At 36.4% G+C, this 17,021-nt stretch overlaps 1 protein-coding gene across 1 annotated transcript in view; it reads right to left on the reverse strand.

Moving 5' to 3' along the window:
• LOC134794962 (probable cytochrome P450 49a1) overlaps positions 1 to 14,716 on the reverse strand; it is a 60,151-nt gene extending 45,435 nt beyond the window's left edge. Inside the window, exons 1-2 of the mRNA XM_063766835.1 lie at positions 14,599 to 14,716; positions 12,352 to 12,534 (exon numbers count right to left, since the gene is read on the reverse strand). Coding sequence (XP_063622905.1) covers positions 12,352 to 12,534; positions 14,599 to 14,701 — 286 coding nt within the window. The 5' untranslated portion in view covers positions 14,702 to 14,716. The remainder of the gene's footprint in view (positions 1 to 12,351; positions 12,535 to 14,598) is intronic.
• Between the last annotated feature and the right edge of the window lie 2,305 nt (positions 14,717 to 17,021).

Here is a 17,021-nt window from a genome sequence, read left to right on the forward strand (position 1 = left end):
CTTCAGATGCAGTGTCCTGCAAAAAGAAATGGGCAAGTACGAGTTAGACCTAATAATATACTGCGCCAGGTACTACACTCTGAGGCATAAGAGTTCTTTTTGTACCTTTTTGGTACGGAACCCTAAGAATAGACGAGTGTACGTTTTCAGCTTCTCTATGACCATTCCCATCCTCAACACAAGTAGCTGGTCATCATGAGACCCTCATTTAAGTAGTGAGTGGTGTCAGGCGTGTCTCACTCCGCGATTTCGTCGCTTTGCTACAGGTAGCTAAAAGTACATCCGTTCGGCCCCAATTTTGGGGTTTGCCATAAGCCGCGCGTGGCGCTGTCGCTACCTAGCGGCCATATCTGTGCTGATCATAACAGACGCGTTATGTTAGAGAGTGATTCTTCTGTACTTAGTACTATTATTTATTCTGTGGTGAGAAAATGATACCAACGACATATGTAACTTCGTATAAGATGAATAAAGTCTAAGAAAAAAACGTGCCTCGGAAATCAAGAAAAAGTCCTTCTCGGATAGATGGCGCACACACCTTTAGCCTATGCTCGGCTAGATGGCGTGACGACACCGTTCCATATTTAACAATTTTAACACATAGATATCAGTGAATGAACATGGGTCAAAATGATATAAAAATAATAAAATCATTTCTCCATATACATAAATATAAATCTTTTTGATAATTTTATACATTTTCATTTTGAGTTTTAGTCGGGTGTTGATAGATGGCAGTAAATTTACTGTGACTACAAAATTTACTATGACAGGACCCCTCTATACTATCTATTCTCTTTGATGATACTAAAACGAATAGAAACCAAAATTTGAAATTCTTAGCTTCAATACTGACTAAAATCCTGTCACTAGTTTCAATGAACGCTGAATATCATGGAGATGACTGCTCTTACTTCCACTAAACATAGCTGACAACCGTCTCCGGTAGGTACATTCAATTTAAAAAATCAGACAAATCTGTTCACTCGCTTGGGTGCTATGATGCCACAGCGAGATACACAAAAATACATGACTGTTAAACTTATAAGATCAAAAATCCGAGTAAGGGTGAGCATCCACCAGAGATATGCGAACCTGTGTTTCCATCCATACAAAGTGACACAGTGTGCCAGGTGTCAGTGTCAGATATATGAAAACACAGCTTCTCACATGGTGCCTTATCTGTAACTATGCGGCCTGACATACATACAGTACAGTCGTTAGAAATACATGCACGGACAAAGTGCCCAAAAATATGTCAACACGCCTTAATAAAGTAGTTGCATAAGGTTGCTCAGAGGTTTTTGAACCTTTGGGATCGTACTTATACATATGAACCTGATAATACAAGTATATTTCATTGACTTGGAACCCCCAATGCGCGAGTCGGACTCGTCCTTAGCAGGTTTTTTTATAACACACAGGCCTCTTTATAGAATGCCTCTATGCAAATCATTTCAACACGGCAAAATAACACTCGAGTAGGTTTACTTTACTTACATGGATTATTTGATGTAGTTTCTCGAGCCCAGTCTTGAATAATATTCTCTCCTTTATATTTGGAATCAACTCTTTCAGCTCGGGATCCTGAATTTTTTCCATAAGTTTAAAACTTATGCCATTATCTGAAAGATAAAACAAGCGAAGCCATTTTAGTTAGGTACTTACTTAGATAAATAGTGTAGGACTTTCTTAAGTTGAGTTTCGTAGAATTAAATTTCCTGTTTTGTAAACCCCAAAAGACGCACAAAATGGCGGCCAAATAGACTAGCGGTTGGCGGTTGGTGTGACAAATCACTTTTTGCATGGCAAATTCTTGTGGACAAAACTCTTATGATTCCGCTATACAAAATTATAATACTATAGGAAAATAAGCTTTATGCAGTGAAGAAACATGATCGTCATGAAGTCATGACATCTCGGGCATGACAAGTTTAATCCAGAATTTGTACATTTGAGACTAAGTAAGATCAAGTAAAATTAAACTCAAAAAAGGACCCTGCATTATAAAAAAGAGAATTGAAATAGGTACCTACAATACATTGATCACTCTTAATAAATAATTAGGTAAATACGGTATAATGATGCAATATAATATATGCAAGACTTACCAGCAAAATTATTGATGGTGCTTTTCGATAAACCCCATTCTTCCAAATACTGGAGTCCTAAACTTAGGCTGTCTTCATCTTCTTCAGATGCCATTTTCACGCACAGTAAAACACTCCTCTTTTACTTTAAAAGATTATTACAGACAAAATACGGACAGTAATACGACAGAAATCGTACCAACGCGGATGCAAAATGGCCGTTGTCGACTTGTCGCTGACTGGCGTCTGCGCGTCTGCGCCAGCGCCGCCAATGTTGCCAGGGTAGCCCCAAATTGCACGACTTCACCCGAAAAAAATCACTTTAGGGTCAGACCAAATGAGCTTTGCAAAATCGTTTAAATATTCGTTGTGTTTTGTGATGAACGGGAAAAACATGGTGAAACCTTACAAAACCGGCGTGCAGGAGTTATTTTCCCGCATGAGGAATAATTTTACACTAGTAAAAAATCAGCACGCAGCGATTCAAGCTCAAAAACGACAATGTTTACAAAATTTGTAGTTGATGACGGGTAAGTGGAATGAAACATCTTAATACTTGCACCATATGTAGATAATATAATATTGGTTTAGTTAGATTAAGGTTTCATAGCAAATTGAACACACCTAATAGGTGTAGGCATACTTATCTTATGAACTTCCTCTAACATTTCGAGAAACTCATTGGTACGAGCTGTGTTTCGAGCTCGAACCCATAATCTCCATGCGTATGCTTACGGCATGGGTACCTACTAGTTAAAGCTTAAATTTATTTTGAATGTATGTTTATTGTTTTAATGGTTTATTTCGTTTTTCCGAAAATCGAAGTTCGCAAATTGCGGGCAATTTCTCTATCAATATAATTACGCCTTAATGGGATTAAAAGAGAAAGATGCCCGCAATTTGCCAACTTCGGCGTTTGCGGTAGGCCCTCTGTACCTATTTACCATTTTTGGTATTATACATAATTTATACATAAATTTATTAAATACATGTTCGCATCACTTTGACTTATATTAGAATAGGTAGGTTAAAGAACTCTTCCTAACTATAATATACTATAATATATAACATTTTTAATTTATTCTTAAAGCCCGCGGTGGTAGCTGCTTTTCTAATACTATCGAGCAAGCGATTGTACACATTTGGCGAGTCACATGTCACATGCCAAATGTCACATTCTCCCAATATTATTTATCAACATTAGTAGATGTAAGTATACATATTATTAGTGACATTTATTGTTGGAATTAAATTTATTTAACCATAATGCACAGCTTACATTTTTCATAGACGGTAAATAAATTTCACAAGTATCAAGACTATTTAATCCATTTTCTGTGGTTGTGGTTTGTCACCAGTTTGTCACATACTGATTTCTAAAAACTACTTTTCATCTAGCGCTACCGACTTTCTGTGGCCTGACTCTAGTAGTAGTTAATATTTTCACTTTACACTACTTTATCTGCAGTATTGCGGGATAATAATAAGCGGTGTAGATACCTAGCACTGGCAACACTGCTGGGCGGGGCGGGAATCGGGAATGAGCGTGAGTATTGTCCCGTGTGCGCACGCTTGTTAACATATCTCGCCATCTCACTCATTCACTCGCGGCCAACGCATTACTAAAGTCAAATTTGTATAATTTACAAAACATTTTGGGTTAATTTTAATAGTCTACTTTGGTAAGTAGGTACCTAATTGCGCAATACACATTATACAGTTACAATTTCCAGTAAATACCTACACATATATAGAATCCAAATATTCCAAATGCTCTTTTAATAGCTTCTTCGAGTTTGTCTATTAGGTATATATTAGGTATAAATAAATAAATACTTATTACGAAAGCGACTGCTATCTGACCTTCCAACTCACAGGGGAAACTAGGCCTTATCGGTATTAGGTCCGGTTTCCTTACGATGTTTTTCTTCACCGAAAAGCAATTTACACGGCCAGCTGGGTAGGTATGCTTATTCTATTTTAAGCTTTTTGTCTAGTCTAGACCATCATTCAAGCTTTCTAATATTAATAATAAAGACTCGGCCGTAATTCGGTAACAATTTATCTTCACCTTCATGCCAAAATTTCGTACAACTAATGGAAATTTAATAAGAGGGCCCGTTACAAATTTAAGCGCTTAATATTAGAGCTACCAAGGAAAGAGGGTAGGGCAGGATGCCCCGGTTGTGGCCACTGTGTCGGTTTTGGCCATTTTCAACTATATTACTTAACCCTTTTCTTGGCAAGGACAAAATATCTTCAATGCTGTTTTTTTCTTAGTTTTTTGTCACCTTTTAGGCTTACTCAGCAACTAAAAAATACGGAAAAAAATCCATAGCTTTTCAGTTTCTTAAAAACGTATGTATCATATTTGATACAATGCAATGTCCTCGATGAAGTAGTTATGTATTTTGTAGAAAACAAATGTGGTTTTCGATATAAATAATACTACATCTTAGTTAACAGAAATCATCGTTTATCACTACTACGAGTATAAGGCAATTTAAGGTACCAGGTGGCCATTAAATCTTCAAAATACACGAAAATCGTCTATTGCCTAATCACCAGGCATTAAAATTTTCACATCGTGAAACTCCAACAAACATAACAAAAAGTCCTTACGTGCAAATGTAAAGCTAAACTAATAAATATTTTGAAAGACAAAACGATTGTAGAAGGGCATATTTCGCCATAAACATTTTTTTCCGCGGAACGGTCTGCGGCGTAGCAGCGTAGGCCTGATAGGCATATAATGATAAAACAATACTTAAATAGCTTCAAAGATCGAAATAACTAATAAAAATATAAAGGTTAAATATTTTATTACTACACGTTTTCGCCAAACCTTTAAAATGTAAAAACAATCAAAAATAAAAATAATTAAAAGCTTTTATTTAGTTTCACCTAACCGTTGTCTGTCTGTCTGTCGGTCTGTAATCAAATCTTGCAAGTTAAATTTGATCCACTTTCCGGTTTCCGATTGAGCTGAAATTTTGCATGCATGTATAAATCGGATGACAATGCAATATTATGGTACCAACGAGCTGATCTAATGATGGAGACAGGAGGTGGCCATAGGAACTCTGTGATGAAACAACGCAACCTAATTGTGTTAGGGGTTTTTAGAATTGTCTCGATGAGTATTAGTTGTCTGTCGTAAAAAAAGTATAGTCAGCGATAAAAGCTTGTACCAAAAATGAAATTTTTGCCAAAAACTTATTTATGTAAATCTATTTTGACGACAACGTTGGACGTGAAATTTGTATGTGTTCTAAGTTTTAAAATTAACTTTTAAATCTTTACACAATGATAGATAATAAATGACATTAAACGCAAAATATGCGAAAATATATTGAAATGAAATCTAAGAAATAAGTGGTACACATACGGGACGTAACGACATGTATTGTTTCGGTGGCGCCATGTTGACGATTCCTAATTACATATTTGACACTGACATTAGTGTGCATTATTTTTTGTTTAAATATAGGAGGGTAGATTAACATATGGAATAACTTATTAAGTAGTAAAATGAAGTTGTTAGATTTTTTTACCTCACGTATCACGGGTGTTACGTTGCCAAGAAAAGGGTTAAGGTATAGACAAATTTACAAGTCTATGGTTTATCACTACATAGTATAAAACGAAGTCGCTTCCCTCTGTCTGTCTGTCCCTATGTATGCTTTAGAGCTGGGTCGTTTCGAGTTTTTCCGTGAAACGAAACGTAACCGTTTTTTTAATCACGTAACTGTAGGGTTACCATCAGTTTGTCACTGACATAAACGCCGTCGAGAACGTAATTTACTTTCTATACATCCCGTTTGCACAAATATGCGAGTGCGAGTGAGATGTATAGAAAGATTAGAAAGTAAATTACGTTCTCGACGGCGTTTATGTCAGTGACAAACTGATGGGTTTTCAAAAACAGTTTCTAAAATAACTGGATTCCCTGTGTGTGTCGAACGAAACGAAACGAAATCTCATTGAACTAACAAATAAAACGTACAACACGCAATTCACATTTCATAAAAACCTAATCTGCATCGTCTCACAAATGTCTAATATAACTTGACCCCTAACTTCAGTACTTTATAAAGATAAATCGATAGGTCACACATAAAATGGCCCTCAATTCGTGATGCTAGCGAGTGTTCGTTAAGCGTCGTGAATCATTTTTAACGTTATTCAACTGACGCTACTTCCTTTAATTTTACGCATTAAAAGATTCCTTAATTTAAACTCTAATGCTTATAAAATAAAGCACTTATTTGTCTAACGAACATTGAAGTTTTTGAATATGCCTGGTAAAAAGCGCGCGCTAGCGTTTACCTGAACAAAGCTCAATCCGTTTCGTTTCGTTTTTATCTCTATCTCGCTCTTTCGTTAGCCGATAACCTATATCTGTCCCTGCTCATTGGAAAACGAATAAAACAGTTTTAGAGCTGCGTTTTGCTTTGCGATAGTTGCGTCCGTTATGCGCGACTATGTTATCGTATGTCGCCCCCTCTTTGTCATCGTTTTTAGGGTTCCGTTCCCAAAGGGTAAAACGGGACCCTATTACTAAGACTCCGCTGTCCGTCCGTCCGTCCGTCTGTCACCAGGCTGTATCTCACGAACCGTGATAGCTAGACAGTTGAAATTTTCACAGATGATGTATTTCTGTTGCCGCTATAACAACAAATACTAAAAACAGAATAAAATAAAGATTTCAGTGGGGCTCCCATATAGACTGGTCTTATTTTTGTAAAATTCGACTTCGACTGGCTAATCAACTTGACCGTCCGACGATAGCATAGTATCCGAAAAAAAATCGGGCAAGTGCGAGTCGGACTCGCGCACGAAGGGTTCCGTACCATATAAAAAAAAAAACAAAAAAAAAGCAAAAAAAAACGGTCACCCATCCAAGTACTGACCACTCCCGACGTTGCTTAACTTTGGTCAAAAATCACGTTTGTTGTATGGGAGCCCCATTTAAATCTTTATTTTATTCTGTTTTTAGTATTTGTTGTTATAGCGGCAACAGAAATACATCATCTGTGAAAATTTCAACTGTCTAGCTATCACGGTTCGTGAGATACAGCCTGGTGACAGACGGACGGACGGACGGACAGCGGAGTCTTAGTAATAGGGTCCCGTTTTACCCTTTGGGAACGGAACCCTAAAAACGATGACAAAGAGGGGGCGACATACGATAACATATTCGCGCATAACGGACGCAACTATCGCAAAGCAAAACGCAGCTCTAAAACTGTTTTATTCGTTTTCCAATGAGCAGGGACAGATATAGGTTATCGGCTATCACGGTTTGTGAGATACAGCCTGGTGACAGACGAACGGACAGCGAAGTCTTAGTAATAGGGTCCCGTTTTACCCTTTGGGTACGGAACCCTAAAAATATGCTCTTAACCGTCCGCGGGAACCTTACTATCCTATATAATATATAAGGGGTGGAAGAAAGAATTGATTTCAGAGCCATCTAACGGAATATTTCGGCATTATTTCCTAATTCTCTTGATGGGACAACGTAGCCTAATAAAGTAGTTAGCTCTAAAAAAATGTAGATGGCAGTGTAGTCATAATTTTTGTAGAAAGTTGTGAATGCGCTGCGCGGGGCGTGCGTCGCTAAAAAAACCCGGACGGTTGACAGGAAAACAGTCTCGCGGGCCGGACGGTTGAGTGGTTCCTTTTTGGCAACCGGGTTTTTGAAGTGAAAACTTCTTTAGCGGCGCTAAGCACTTTTTGAGGTGGGGAAAAAATGATAAACTCGGGACAGCGTAACGCGTAACGCGTAAGGCGTCTAGTCTCTTTCTACCGCACGGCGAAAATGTATGCCTGAGCCTGCTGTTTCATGTAGGCGGCGCAGGGCGCTTGCGTGACTTATGTCATGTGTGACGGACAATGTTATTCACCAAAGAACTTTAGTCATAACGTATCATAATCAGGTCAATTATTTAAAACTGGACTTTTATATTAAGCAATAAAGCTCAATTTTCTAATCTTGTACGGGCTGAAATACGAAAATCTCACAGTTACATTCAACTTTATATCACTCCAATATAATTCAATAATTCAATAAAGTCTCATCTTGATGAAATCGCTAATAAAAGGGAACTCTAGTACTGGTGAATAAAACTCAAAATATCATGACCAAATATATTTAGATGCGAGGTCTGCAAGGTAACTTTACAATTTCTATTCGAATTTTAAACAATTAACGCTACAAATTTAAGTTCACTGGCCAGCAATTTCGGAACTAAAGTTTTTCAATAGAAAGGAGGATGGGTCAATTATACATAGGTAGTGCTGCAAACATTTTGGACTAGTTATTGAGTTTTCACTTCTGTCGGCACTCCCGGAGTGCAACCCGTTGTTTTTTTTAACCTAATTAGACCCCGCTGAATCCGAATTTGCCAGTTGTTTGATCGAATTCTTGACCGGAAGTGAGATATTTGACTTTAAAGGTCCCTGTTTTTAGTTTTTCGTAAACGGTGGCTCATAGCCAAAAATGTTCTATTAGATAAGTAATCTGCATAAAATTGCCTACAAGAAAGATTCCGTTAAATTTTTCGCTAGGAACAATATTTAAAGAGATATTAACGCGGGAAAGTTAATTATAAATCTGGTTATTTACTAAAGTAATAGTTTAGTAAGTTTTACTTATACAGTTTGGTAAGTTTACCAAACTGGTTTGCTAAAATTGTCAAGGGGATTTAGTATTATTTACTAAAGTAATAGTTTTGTAAGTTTTACTTATACAGTTTGGTAAGTTTACCAAACTGGTTTGCTAAAATTGTCAAGGGGATTTAGTATTATTTACTAAAGTAATAGTTTTGTAAGTTTTACTTATACAGTTTGGTAAGTTTACCAAACTGGTTTGCTAAAATTGCCAAGGGGATTTAGTATTATTTACTAAAGTAATAGTTTTGTAAGTTTTACTTATACAGTTTGGTAAGTTTACCTAACTGATTTGCTAAAATTCTCAAGGAGATTTAGTATTATTTACTAAAGTAATAGTTTTGTAAGGTTTACTTATACAGTTTGGTAAGTTTACCAAACTGTTTTGCTAAAATTCTCAAAGAGATTTGGTATTTTTTACTAAAGTAATAGTTTTGTAAGTTTTACTTATACAGTTTGGTAAGTTTACCAAACTGGTTTGCTAAAATTCTCAAGGAGATTTAGTATTATTTACTAAAGTAATAGTTTTGTAAGGTTTACTTATACAGTTTGGTAAGTTTACCAAACTGTTTTCCTAAAATTCTCAAAGAGATTTGGTATTTTTTACTAAAGTAATAGTTTTGTAATTTTCACTTATACAGTTTGGTAAGTTTACCAAACTGGTTTGCTAAAATTCTCAAGGAGATTTGGTATTTTTTACTAAAGTAATAGTTTTGTAAGTTTCACTTATACAGTTTGGTAAGTTTACCAAACTGGTTTGCTAAAATTCTCAAGGAGATTTGGTATTTTTTACTAAAATAATAGTTTTGTAAGTTTTACTTATACAGTTTGGTAAGTTTACCAAACTGGTTAGCTAAAATTCTCAAAGAGATTTAGTATTATTTACTAAAGTAATAGTTTGTAAGTTTTACTTATACAGTTTGGTAAGTTTAACATTTGTGTTTGCTAATATCTACAAAGAAATTTAGTATTATTTACTAAACTTACAGTTTTGTAAATATTACGTAATTAGTTCGGTAAGTATTACGTATTTTGTGTGCAAAATGTACAAACAGATTTTGTATTATTTACTAAACTAGAAGTTTTGTAGAGTGTACTCCTATAGTTTGGTAAGTTTTAGATATCGTGTAGCTGAAATTTACAAAAGTACTTGTTTAAGACGGCAACCCAAGTATGTTTCGTAACTTCAATCTTGCAGGTTTTGTGATATTAACTATAATTCTACTAAATTTTACAAAACTGAAATCAACCAATAAAAATTTCGTAAAATCAACCAAGGCATTTTTTCAGTGTACTAATACTACTAATACTTCGTTTTGTAGACAAAAATATGGATACTTGGTGTCTGAAATAAATATTTTCATTTTCATTTTCATTTCATTAGTGTGGGGGCGTCTTTGGCGCCTGGCTTTGGACCGAGTGCATACTTGGACAAGTTGCAGGAAGCGCACATCTTTCTTACGCTCTGAGCCGTAGGCCCTACGTGGAGCTCACCCTTCGGCCTTAAAAAAAATGTCATCATCATCATAAATGTTAAAATTAAATCAAACCATACGGTTATAATGATACTTTCACGATTTGTTCTGCCAAAGTCGATGCAGAGTTAGCTTAGACGGACTCTGTATCGTATCGATTAATAAATAGAAGTTATATTTTAAACTTTTCGATTCCATAAGCGCAATTACGAACATGTTTTAAAAACTATGAGTAGTATGTACCTACCTAATATAATATAATTATATTTTTTATGATCAGCGGTCAAACCCTTTCCTTTTATTTTAATAAGTATCCCATTCAATAATAATATTTGGTTTTATGAGATTAGCTTCTCTTAACATATTTTGTCATTCTTACTTTCTCAAAATGAAACTTAAACCCACATGTTGCATAATATATAGTATCAATCGGCTTTCAGCCCTTCATTTTGATACCCTACTCGATAGGTTTGCACGATATTTTTTTCTAAAGGTTGCGTAATATGGCGTATTAAGTCCGCCATATTGTTTTTATAATGACGTCACATAGCCTATGTTACCCGGGATGACGTAAGGATTCTAATGATGTATCATACGTCTAAATCGGTTAAGGCATTCAGAAGTTAAGGTGGAATAAAGAAACTCACATACATACAAACATGAACGCTGAAAACAATACACTCTTTTTGTTTGGGCAGTCGTGTAACTATTTGTACATGATTTGTACGTAACCACAGAATAAATAATAGTACTAGGTACAGAAGACTCACTCTCTAACAAAACGCGTCTGTTACGATCAGGAAAGATATGGCCGCTAGGTGGCGACAGCGCCACGCGCGGCTTATGGCTAGCCACCAAAATTGGTGTGGAACGGATGTACTTGTAGCTAAAGTTACACCAAGAAAAGTCTGCAGCGATTTTGATAGCCCACGCAGTGCAAGTGTTATTTACACGTCATAATTTCATAGAAGTTTGACGTTTAAAATGACACTTGCACTGCGTGGGCTATCAAAATCGCTGCAGACTTTTTTCTTATTATTAAATGCTCTAAGCTTCATTGTGTCAAACTTTCGGGCTAAGAGTGAGCACTATATGCTTACTTACCTATTCATTTATGATCCTACTGAAGTCATTATAAACTTGACTTATATCGACCGGGATATGAACCGGGATTACCTTTTGCATTGTTTTCGAGCTCCCGATATTTCGACACAGTTACATGCATCTTGTTCACGGGTAACTGATGATAGCGGGTGTGTCAAAGTTGTGTAGACCGGGTCAAACAGATCACTGTGTTATGTCTTTCCTGTAGACATACACAAGAGTTAAGGGCTATAAAGGTTAATTTTCTTATTTAACCCTTATCCACGTGAAAAGGTCCTCCTTTTATTTAGATAACTATGATAAAATCATTGCTTACATGCCCACAAGCTGTTAACTATTGCCCACAGGAGAGAAAAATGTGCTGTTCGCGATAACACACTAGTTTTCTCTCCTGTGGGCAATAGTTAACAGCTTGTGGGCATGTAAGTAATGATTTTATCATAGTTCTCTAAATAAAAGGAGGACCTTTTCACGTGGATAAGGGTTAAATAAGAAAATTAACCTTTATAGCCCTTAACTCTTGTGTATGTCTACAGGAAAGACATAACACAGTGATCTGTTTGACCCAGACCGCGCTCGGTCTACCCCAAGTCTACCCTCATTCGTGCACGTCAGCTGCGTTCGCTTTCAACCATGGTATAATAATATACTCCGCCTGGTACTCTCTTCCCGTCTTTTCGTGGTCACGTGACTGACACAAGCCTACGTCATCATGCGACAGCGCTATATGATAATATGCGATAGCGCTATATAAAGTGGCAATGTTATTGTGACGTAGGCTTGTGTCACTCTGGGAAGAGAAGACCATGTTTTATTAGACTATGCTTTCAACGTTACCACTGGTCATAACCCGGTCGATACGTGGGCCATACTGAAATTTTCTGGATTCTGATATATGAGACGACTTATTTTTTCCAAGTGGCCAGTCCAGGAATTTTCAGTATGCCCTAAGTATAAGTCTAGTGAAACTAACCGTGAATCATTTAAAACTGGCATTATAAACTTACCAATATATGGCGCGAATCTCCAAGTATTCCCCACCAGCGGCAGAGGTTTAGGTCCAGGAACCTCCTCCCAGGGTCTGATGGATGAAGGGGTCACCGTTTCGAATACTGAAGTGTCCAGGGCGGCGTGAGTAGAACGGGCACGGTGACTTTGGACTGGGCATGAGCGGGGTGGTAGTTTGGCACCTGTAGAAAAGTTTGGTATTAATGAAAGATTGATTTTATAACTTTATTTTTTACTTGTCTCATTTACCCCCTAAAAGTGCCCCCTATGTTTAAAATTCATTTATTTACGTTACATGTCCGTCTTTGGGTCACAGATTTACATATGTGTACCAAATTTCAAACTTATTTGGTTCAGTAGTTTCGGAGAAAATAGGCTGTGACAGACGGATAGCCAGACACACGAGTGCTATTAGGGTTCCGTTTTTTCCTTTTGAGGTACGGAACCCTAAAAACAATGTATAATATTATTTACACCTCAACACATAACTGCTAATAAAAACTTGAAATACATACATATTATCATTTCGTTCTCTCATGCGGACATACATAAATAAGTACTAATCACTAATTCATTAAATTCTAACACATTCATTGGTATAAGTAATTTAATTAACTCAATGTAGTTTAGCAAAACTACATATTAAACCATATTATAAAGCCATATATTAAAGCACAGGTACTAAGTTACTTATCTAATTTCTTATTTAAACACGCCATTGTTTCCATGCTCTATAAAACAGTGACGTAATACATGTAGGTATGCGTGTGAGCATGTATATACGTTGTAGGTAAGTAGGTATAGTAGCAAACTCTTAATACTTCTAAGTCTTTTCAAGTTCTTTTCGCTTTTGTCTTAGTTTATCCCTCCATTATATGAAAATATTTTGTCTTAGAGCTTCACGCATTCAAATAATAAGTAGGTATACACTTAAATCAACTTAAACGATGATATATGATAAGAGTAAGTACTGGTAAGAAAAAGCGCTGCGGGCTCAGCACGGTTCCATTTTTATCGACTATCACTATGCGCGTCCCTTTCGCACTTACATACTTGTTAGAACGTGACAGGCATGGTGACAAGGGATAAAAACGCGACCGTGCTAAGCCGCCTGGTGGCCTAGCGGTAAGAGCGTGCGACTTTCAATCCGGAGGTCGCGGGTTCAAATACCAGTTCGTACCAATGAGTTTTTCGGAACTTATGTACGGAATATCATTTGATATTTGCCAGTCGCTTTTCGGTGAAGGAAAACATCGTGAGAAAACCGGACTAATCCCAATAATACCTAGTTTTCCCTCTGGGTTGGAAGGTCAGATGGCAGTCGCTTGCGTAAAAATTCGTCAAATCATGGGATTATAGTTGTCAAGCGGACCCCAGACTGGCAGACTGTCATGAGCCGTGGCAAAATGCCGGGATAACGCGAGGAAGAAGCAGGAGACGTGGGCAATATTGGACTTATTTTTAGGGTTCCGTACCAAAAAGTACAAAAGGAACCCTCATGGTGCGACTCTGCCCGTCTGACCGTCCGTCTTCTGTCACAATGTAAATATCTCCAGAACTACTGAAGCTATCGATTTGAAATCCGGAATAGTTATGAAAAACGCTAACCCAAACTCAGTGGAAGTGTATTTTATTTTTATTAATCATGGAAAATGCCCAAGAGGGGACGGGGAGGGGGCAAAATTCCAAAGTCTAGTTACTAGGTCGAGTGGGAAATCATTTGAAAAAGCTTGAATTGAACATTACAAAACATATTATAATTTTAATTTAAAAAAAATACTGAAGAAACCCCTTAACTAAAATTTCTATGTAAATATTACAGGAAAAATATAATCACACCTCTATCTTGAATAGGTACTTTTTTTTATAATAAAAAAGCATTTTCTAATTTAATTTGCAATAAATAATAACAATAAAATAAATAAGTACGGTCTAATAGCGAAGAGTCTCGACCAACATCTTGAGAGACTCTCGCTAGGTGGTTGGATCAAGGGTCAGATGCAGAAGGCGGTGATCTTGGACACGGCGCGGATAGTCCGCCGGTTCCTCTCTCTGCAGCCCTGACCACCGGTAGCTAGGGCCTTGCCCCGCTGCTGGCGGCACCCTAGGTTAGGTATTTTATAATGTGTTTATATGTATTTTTATTGTTTTGTAAGTGTTTTTATATTTTACTTTTATATTCATATTATAAAAACCCTAGCCTAAGAAGGATGATGAATAAAGAGAATAAATAAATAAATACTTACTGTCCAGAGGCCCTTCTGCCGCTTGCCGGGGCCTGGCGCTGGTGGTGACCTGCCGACAGTAACTCTTGACTGGCCACTGTGCTACGCGTATCTGACTCCTCATCTTCAGCTAATAACCTGGTAACAACATTGAAATTATGACGTATAAATAACACTTGCACGGTCTATGCTATGAAAATCGCTACAGAGTCATCTTGGTCTAACTGTATATATATATATATATATATATATATATATATATATATATATATATATATATATATATATATATATATACAAGTTTAAAGTAGAAATAAAGGTTAGTACTTAACCAGAATTGTCTTATTATTTGAAGAGACTAATAGGTATTTTTTGTTTTAAGTGAAGAATCTGCCCACGCTTTTCTTCAAAGTGGCGGGTCTGTCCACATGAATGACACGCTATCACTTATGCGCATATGACTTAAAACCGCTGTTACAATCTAACAATCGACTTTCGCTTTCGCAATGCTCTTTTTGCTCGCGTGAGGAAAGCCGACTTGCCTACACGCAGAATTACCTTTTTTATACACTTCTCTTTAAGAGGATAGTCGGCTTAAAAGATTTTTTTGCGAAAAGTAGATAAAAATGGTTTGATTCCTAATTAAATACGTTCGATAAGAAACAGCGCTGAAACACGAACAGCCAAGAACAGCTTATATTTTATTTTTTCGTCTTTGAGGTTGATTTTATATATAACTACTAGCGACCCGCCCCGGCTTGCACGTGTTAACAAATTATACACGTAAACCTTCTTCAAGAATCACTCTATTGATAGGTGAACACCGCATGAAAATCCGTTCAGTCGTTTTTGAATTTATCGCGAACGAACACACGAACAGACAGACGCGACGGGGGACTTTGTTTTATGAGGTGTTAGTGATTAACATTATATATAAATACATATAAATTATTTAATTAATTCTAACACAATACATATATTAAATAACATTATGATTATATCTAATAATGAAATCTAAACTAACACTAAATAGAACTAAAAAAATCTAAAAATGGCCCCTGTGGTGTGGTGGACGAAACGCTGGCAGCATTTCGTCGCTGAATTGTTAGGTTGATACGTTGAGCGAGAATGCTGCCAGCTCTGCGATATACTGTGGCGTCTCTGAGTCTCTTCGCCATTACGTGTCGATATTCGGACAAATAAAGGTAGTTGCTGTATTTAATAAAGTAAAATAAATTAATAAGGACTGAGAAAATGAACTATCCGCCGAAGCCATGAATTCGATAACTAGTTTATCATTCTATATTTACCTCCATAATAACTTGTTACATGAAAAAATCTAGTATACTTACCTACATTGGTCGAGACGATGAAAAAGTAAAAAATAGCTATTTGAATACGAATTGGTTGCCATTAGAATAGACAAAAACTAAACTTACTAGTTCGGTCGAGACTTTACGGATTCCGGTTCGTTACAGCCAAATATCATAATAACGTGTTCCTAGAATATCAGAATGTCAAAACAGATTATTCTAATAATGTCCAAAGCTCGAAATTACTTACGCCTACTTCTTAAATTACCGTATTCTTAATATGACTCATAGGTATAATCATGTATAATTCATTTAGACTATCTCTCTATGTTATTATGTCTTATGTCTATGTGATCTTTTGACGACCAGTCTGGCCTAGTGGGTAGTGACCCTGCCTGCGAAGCCGATGGTCCTGTGTTCGAATCCCAGTAAGGGCATTTATTTATGTGATCAACACTAATATTTGTTCCTGAGTCATGGGTGTTTTCTATGTATATAAGTATGTATTTATCTATATAAGTATGTATATCGTCGCCTAGCACCCATAGTACAAGCTTTGCTTAGTTTGGGGCTAGGTTGATCTGTGTAAGATGTCCCCAATATTTATTTATTTTATTTATCGCATTTTGATACATTTTCAATTCTACCGTTTCCCAAAATGTCTAAAACTTGACTTGATCATGTTTTGATGAATTTTCAATTATAACATTTCCCAAAATGTCTAAAAGTCAAATTAACTAGATACAAAAACGTCACATTGTCAAAATATCTAAAACTCAGTTTCTATGGAAAATATTTAAAATTATGTTGAAGTTTACAGTTTTTAAGCAATGAGTACTTAAATTTATTATCAACGGCATCGCAATTTTCGTCTTGTTACTATTTTTAAAGAGCTCTTCAACGTGCACACTACGCCACTGCTAAATAATCGTGATTATTTAAATTTAACGACAGGTATTTAAAAAAGGGTCGAACACAACTTTAACATAACTTTGGACGCATAGATTGATGAATCCAGCAACATAAAAACTAGTTTGATGTATTCAAAAGGTACTGAAATACACAATACAGTACGTAGTGGCCCCCTTTTTTAAATACCTGTCTGTAAATTTAAATAATCACGATTAATTA

The sequence above is a fragment of the Cydia splendana genome, chromosome 11, assembly GCF_910591565.1.
Source record: "Cydia splendana chromosome 11, ilCydSple1.2, whole genome shotgun sequence".
In the NCBI taxonomy this organism is placed as follows: Eukaryota; Metazoa; Arthropoda; class Insecta; order Lepidoptera; family Tortricidae; genus Cydia; species Cydia splendana.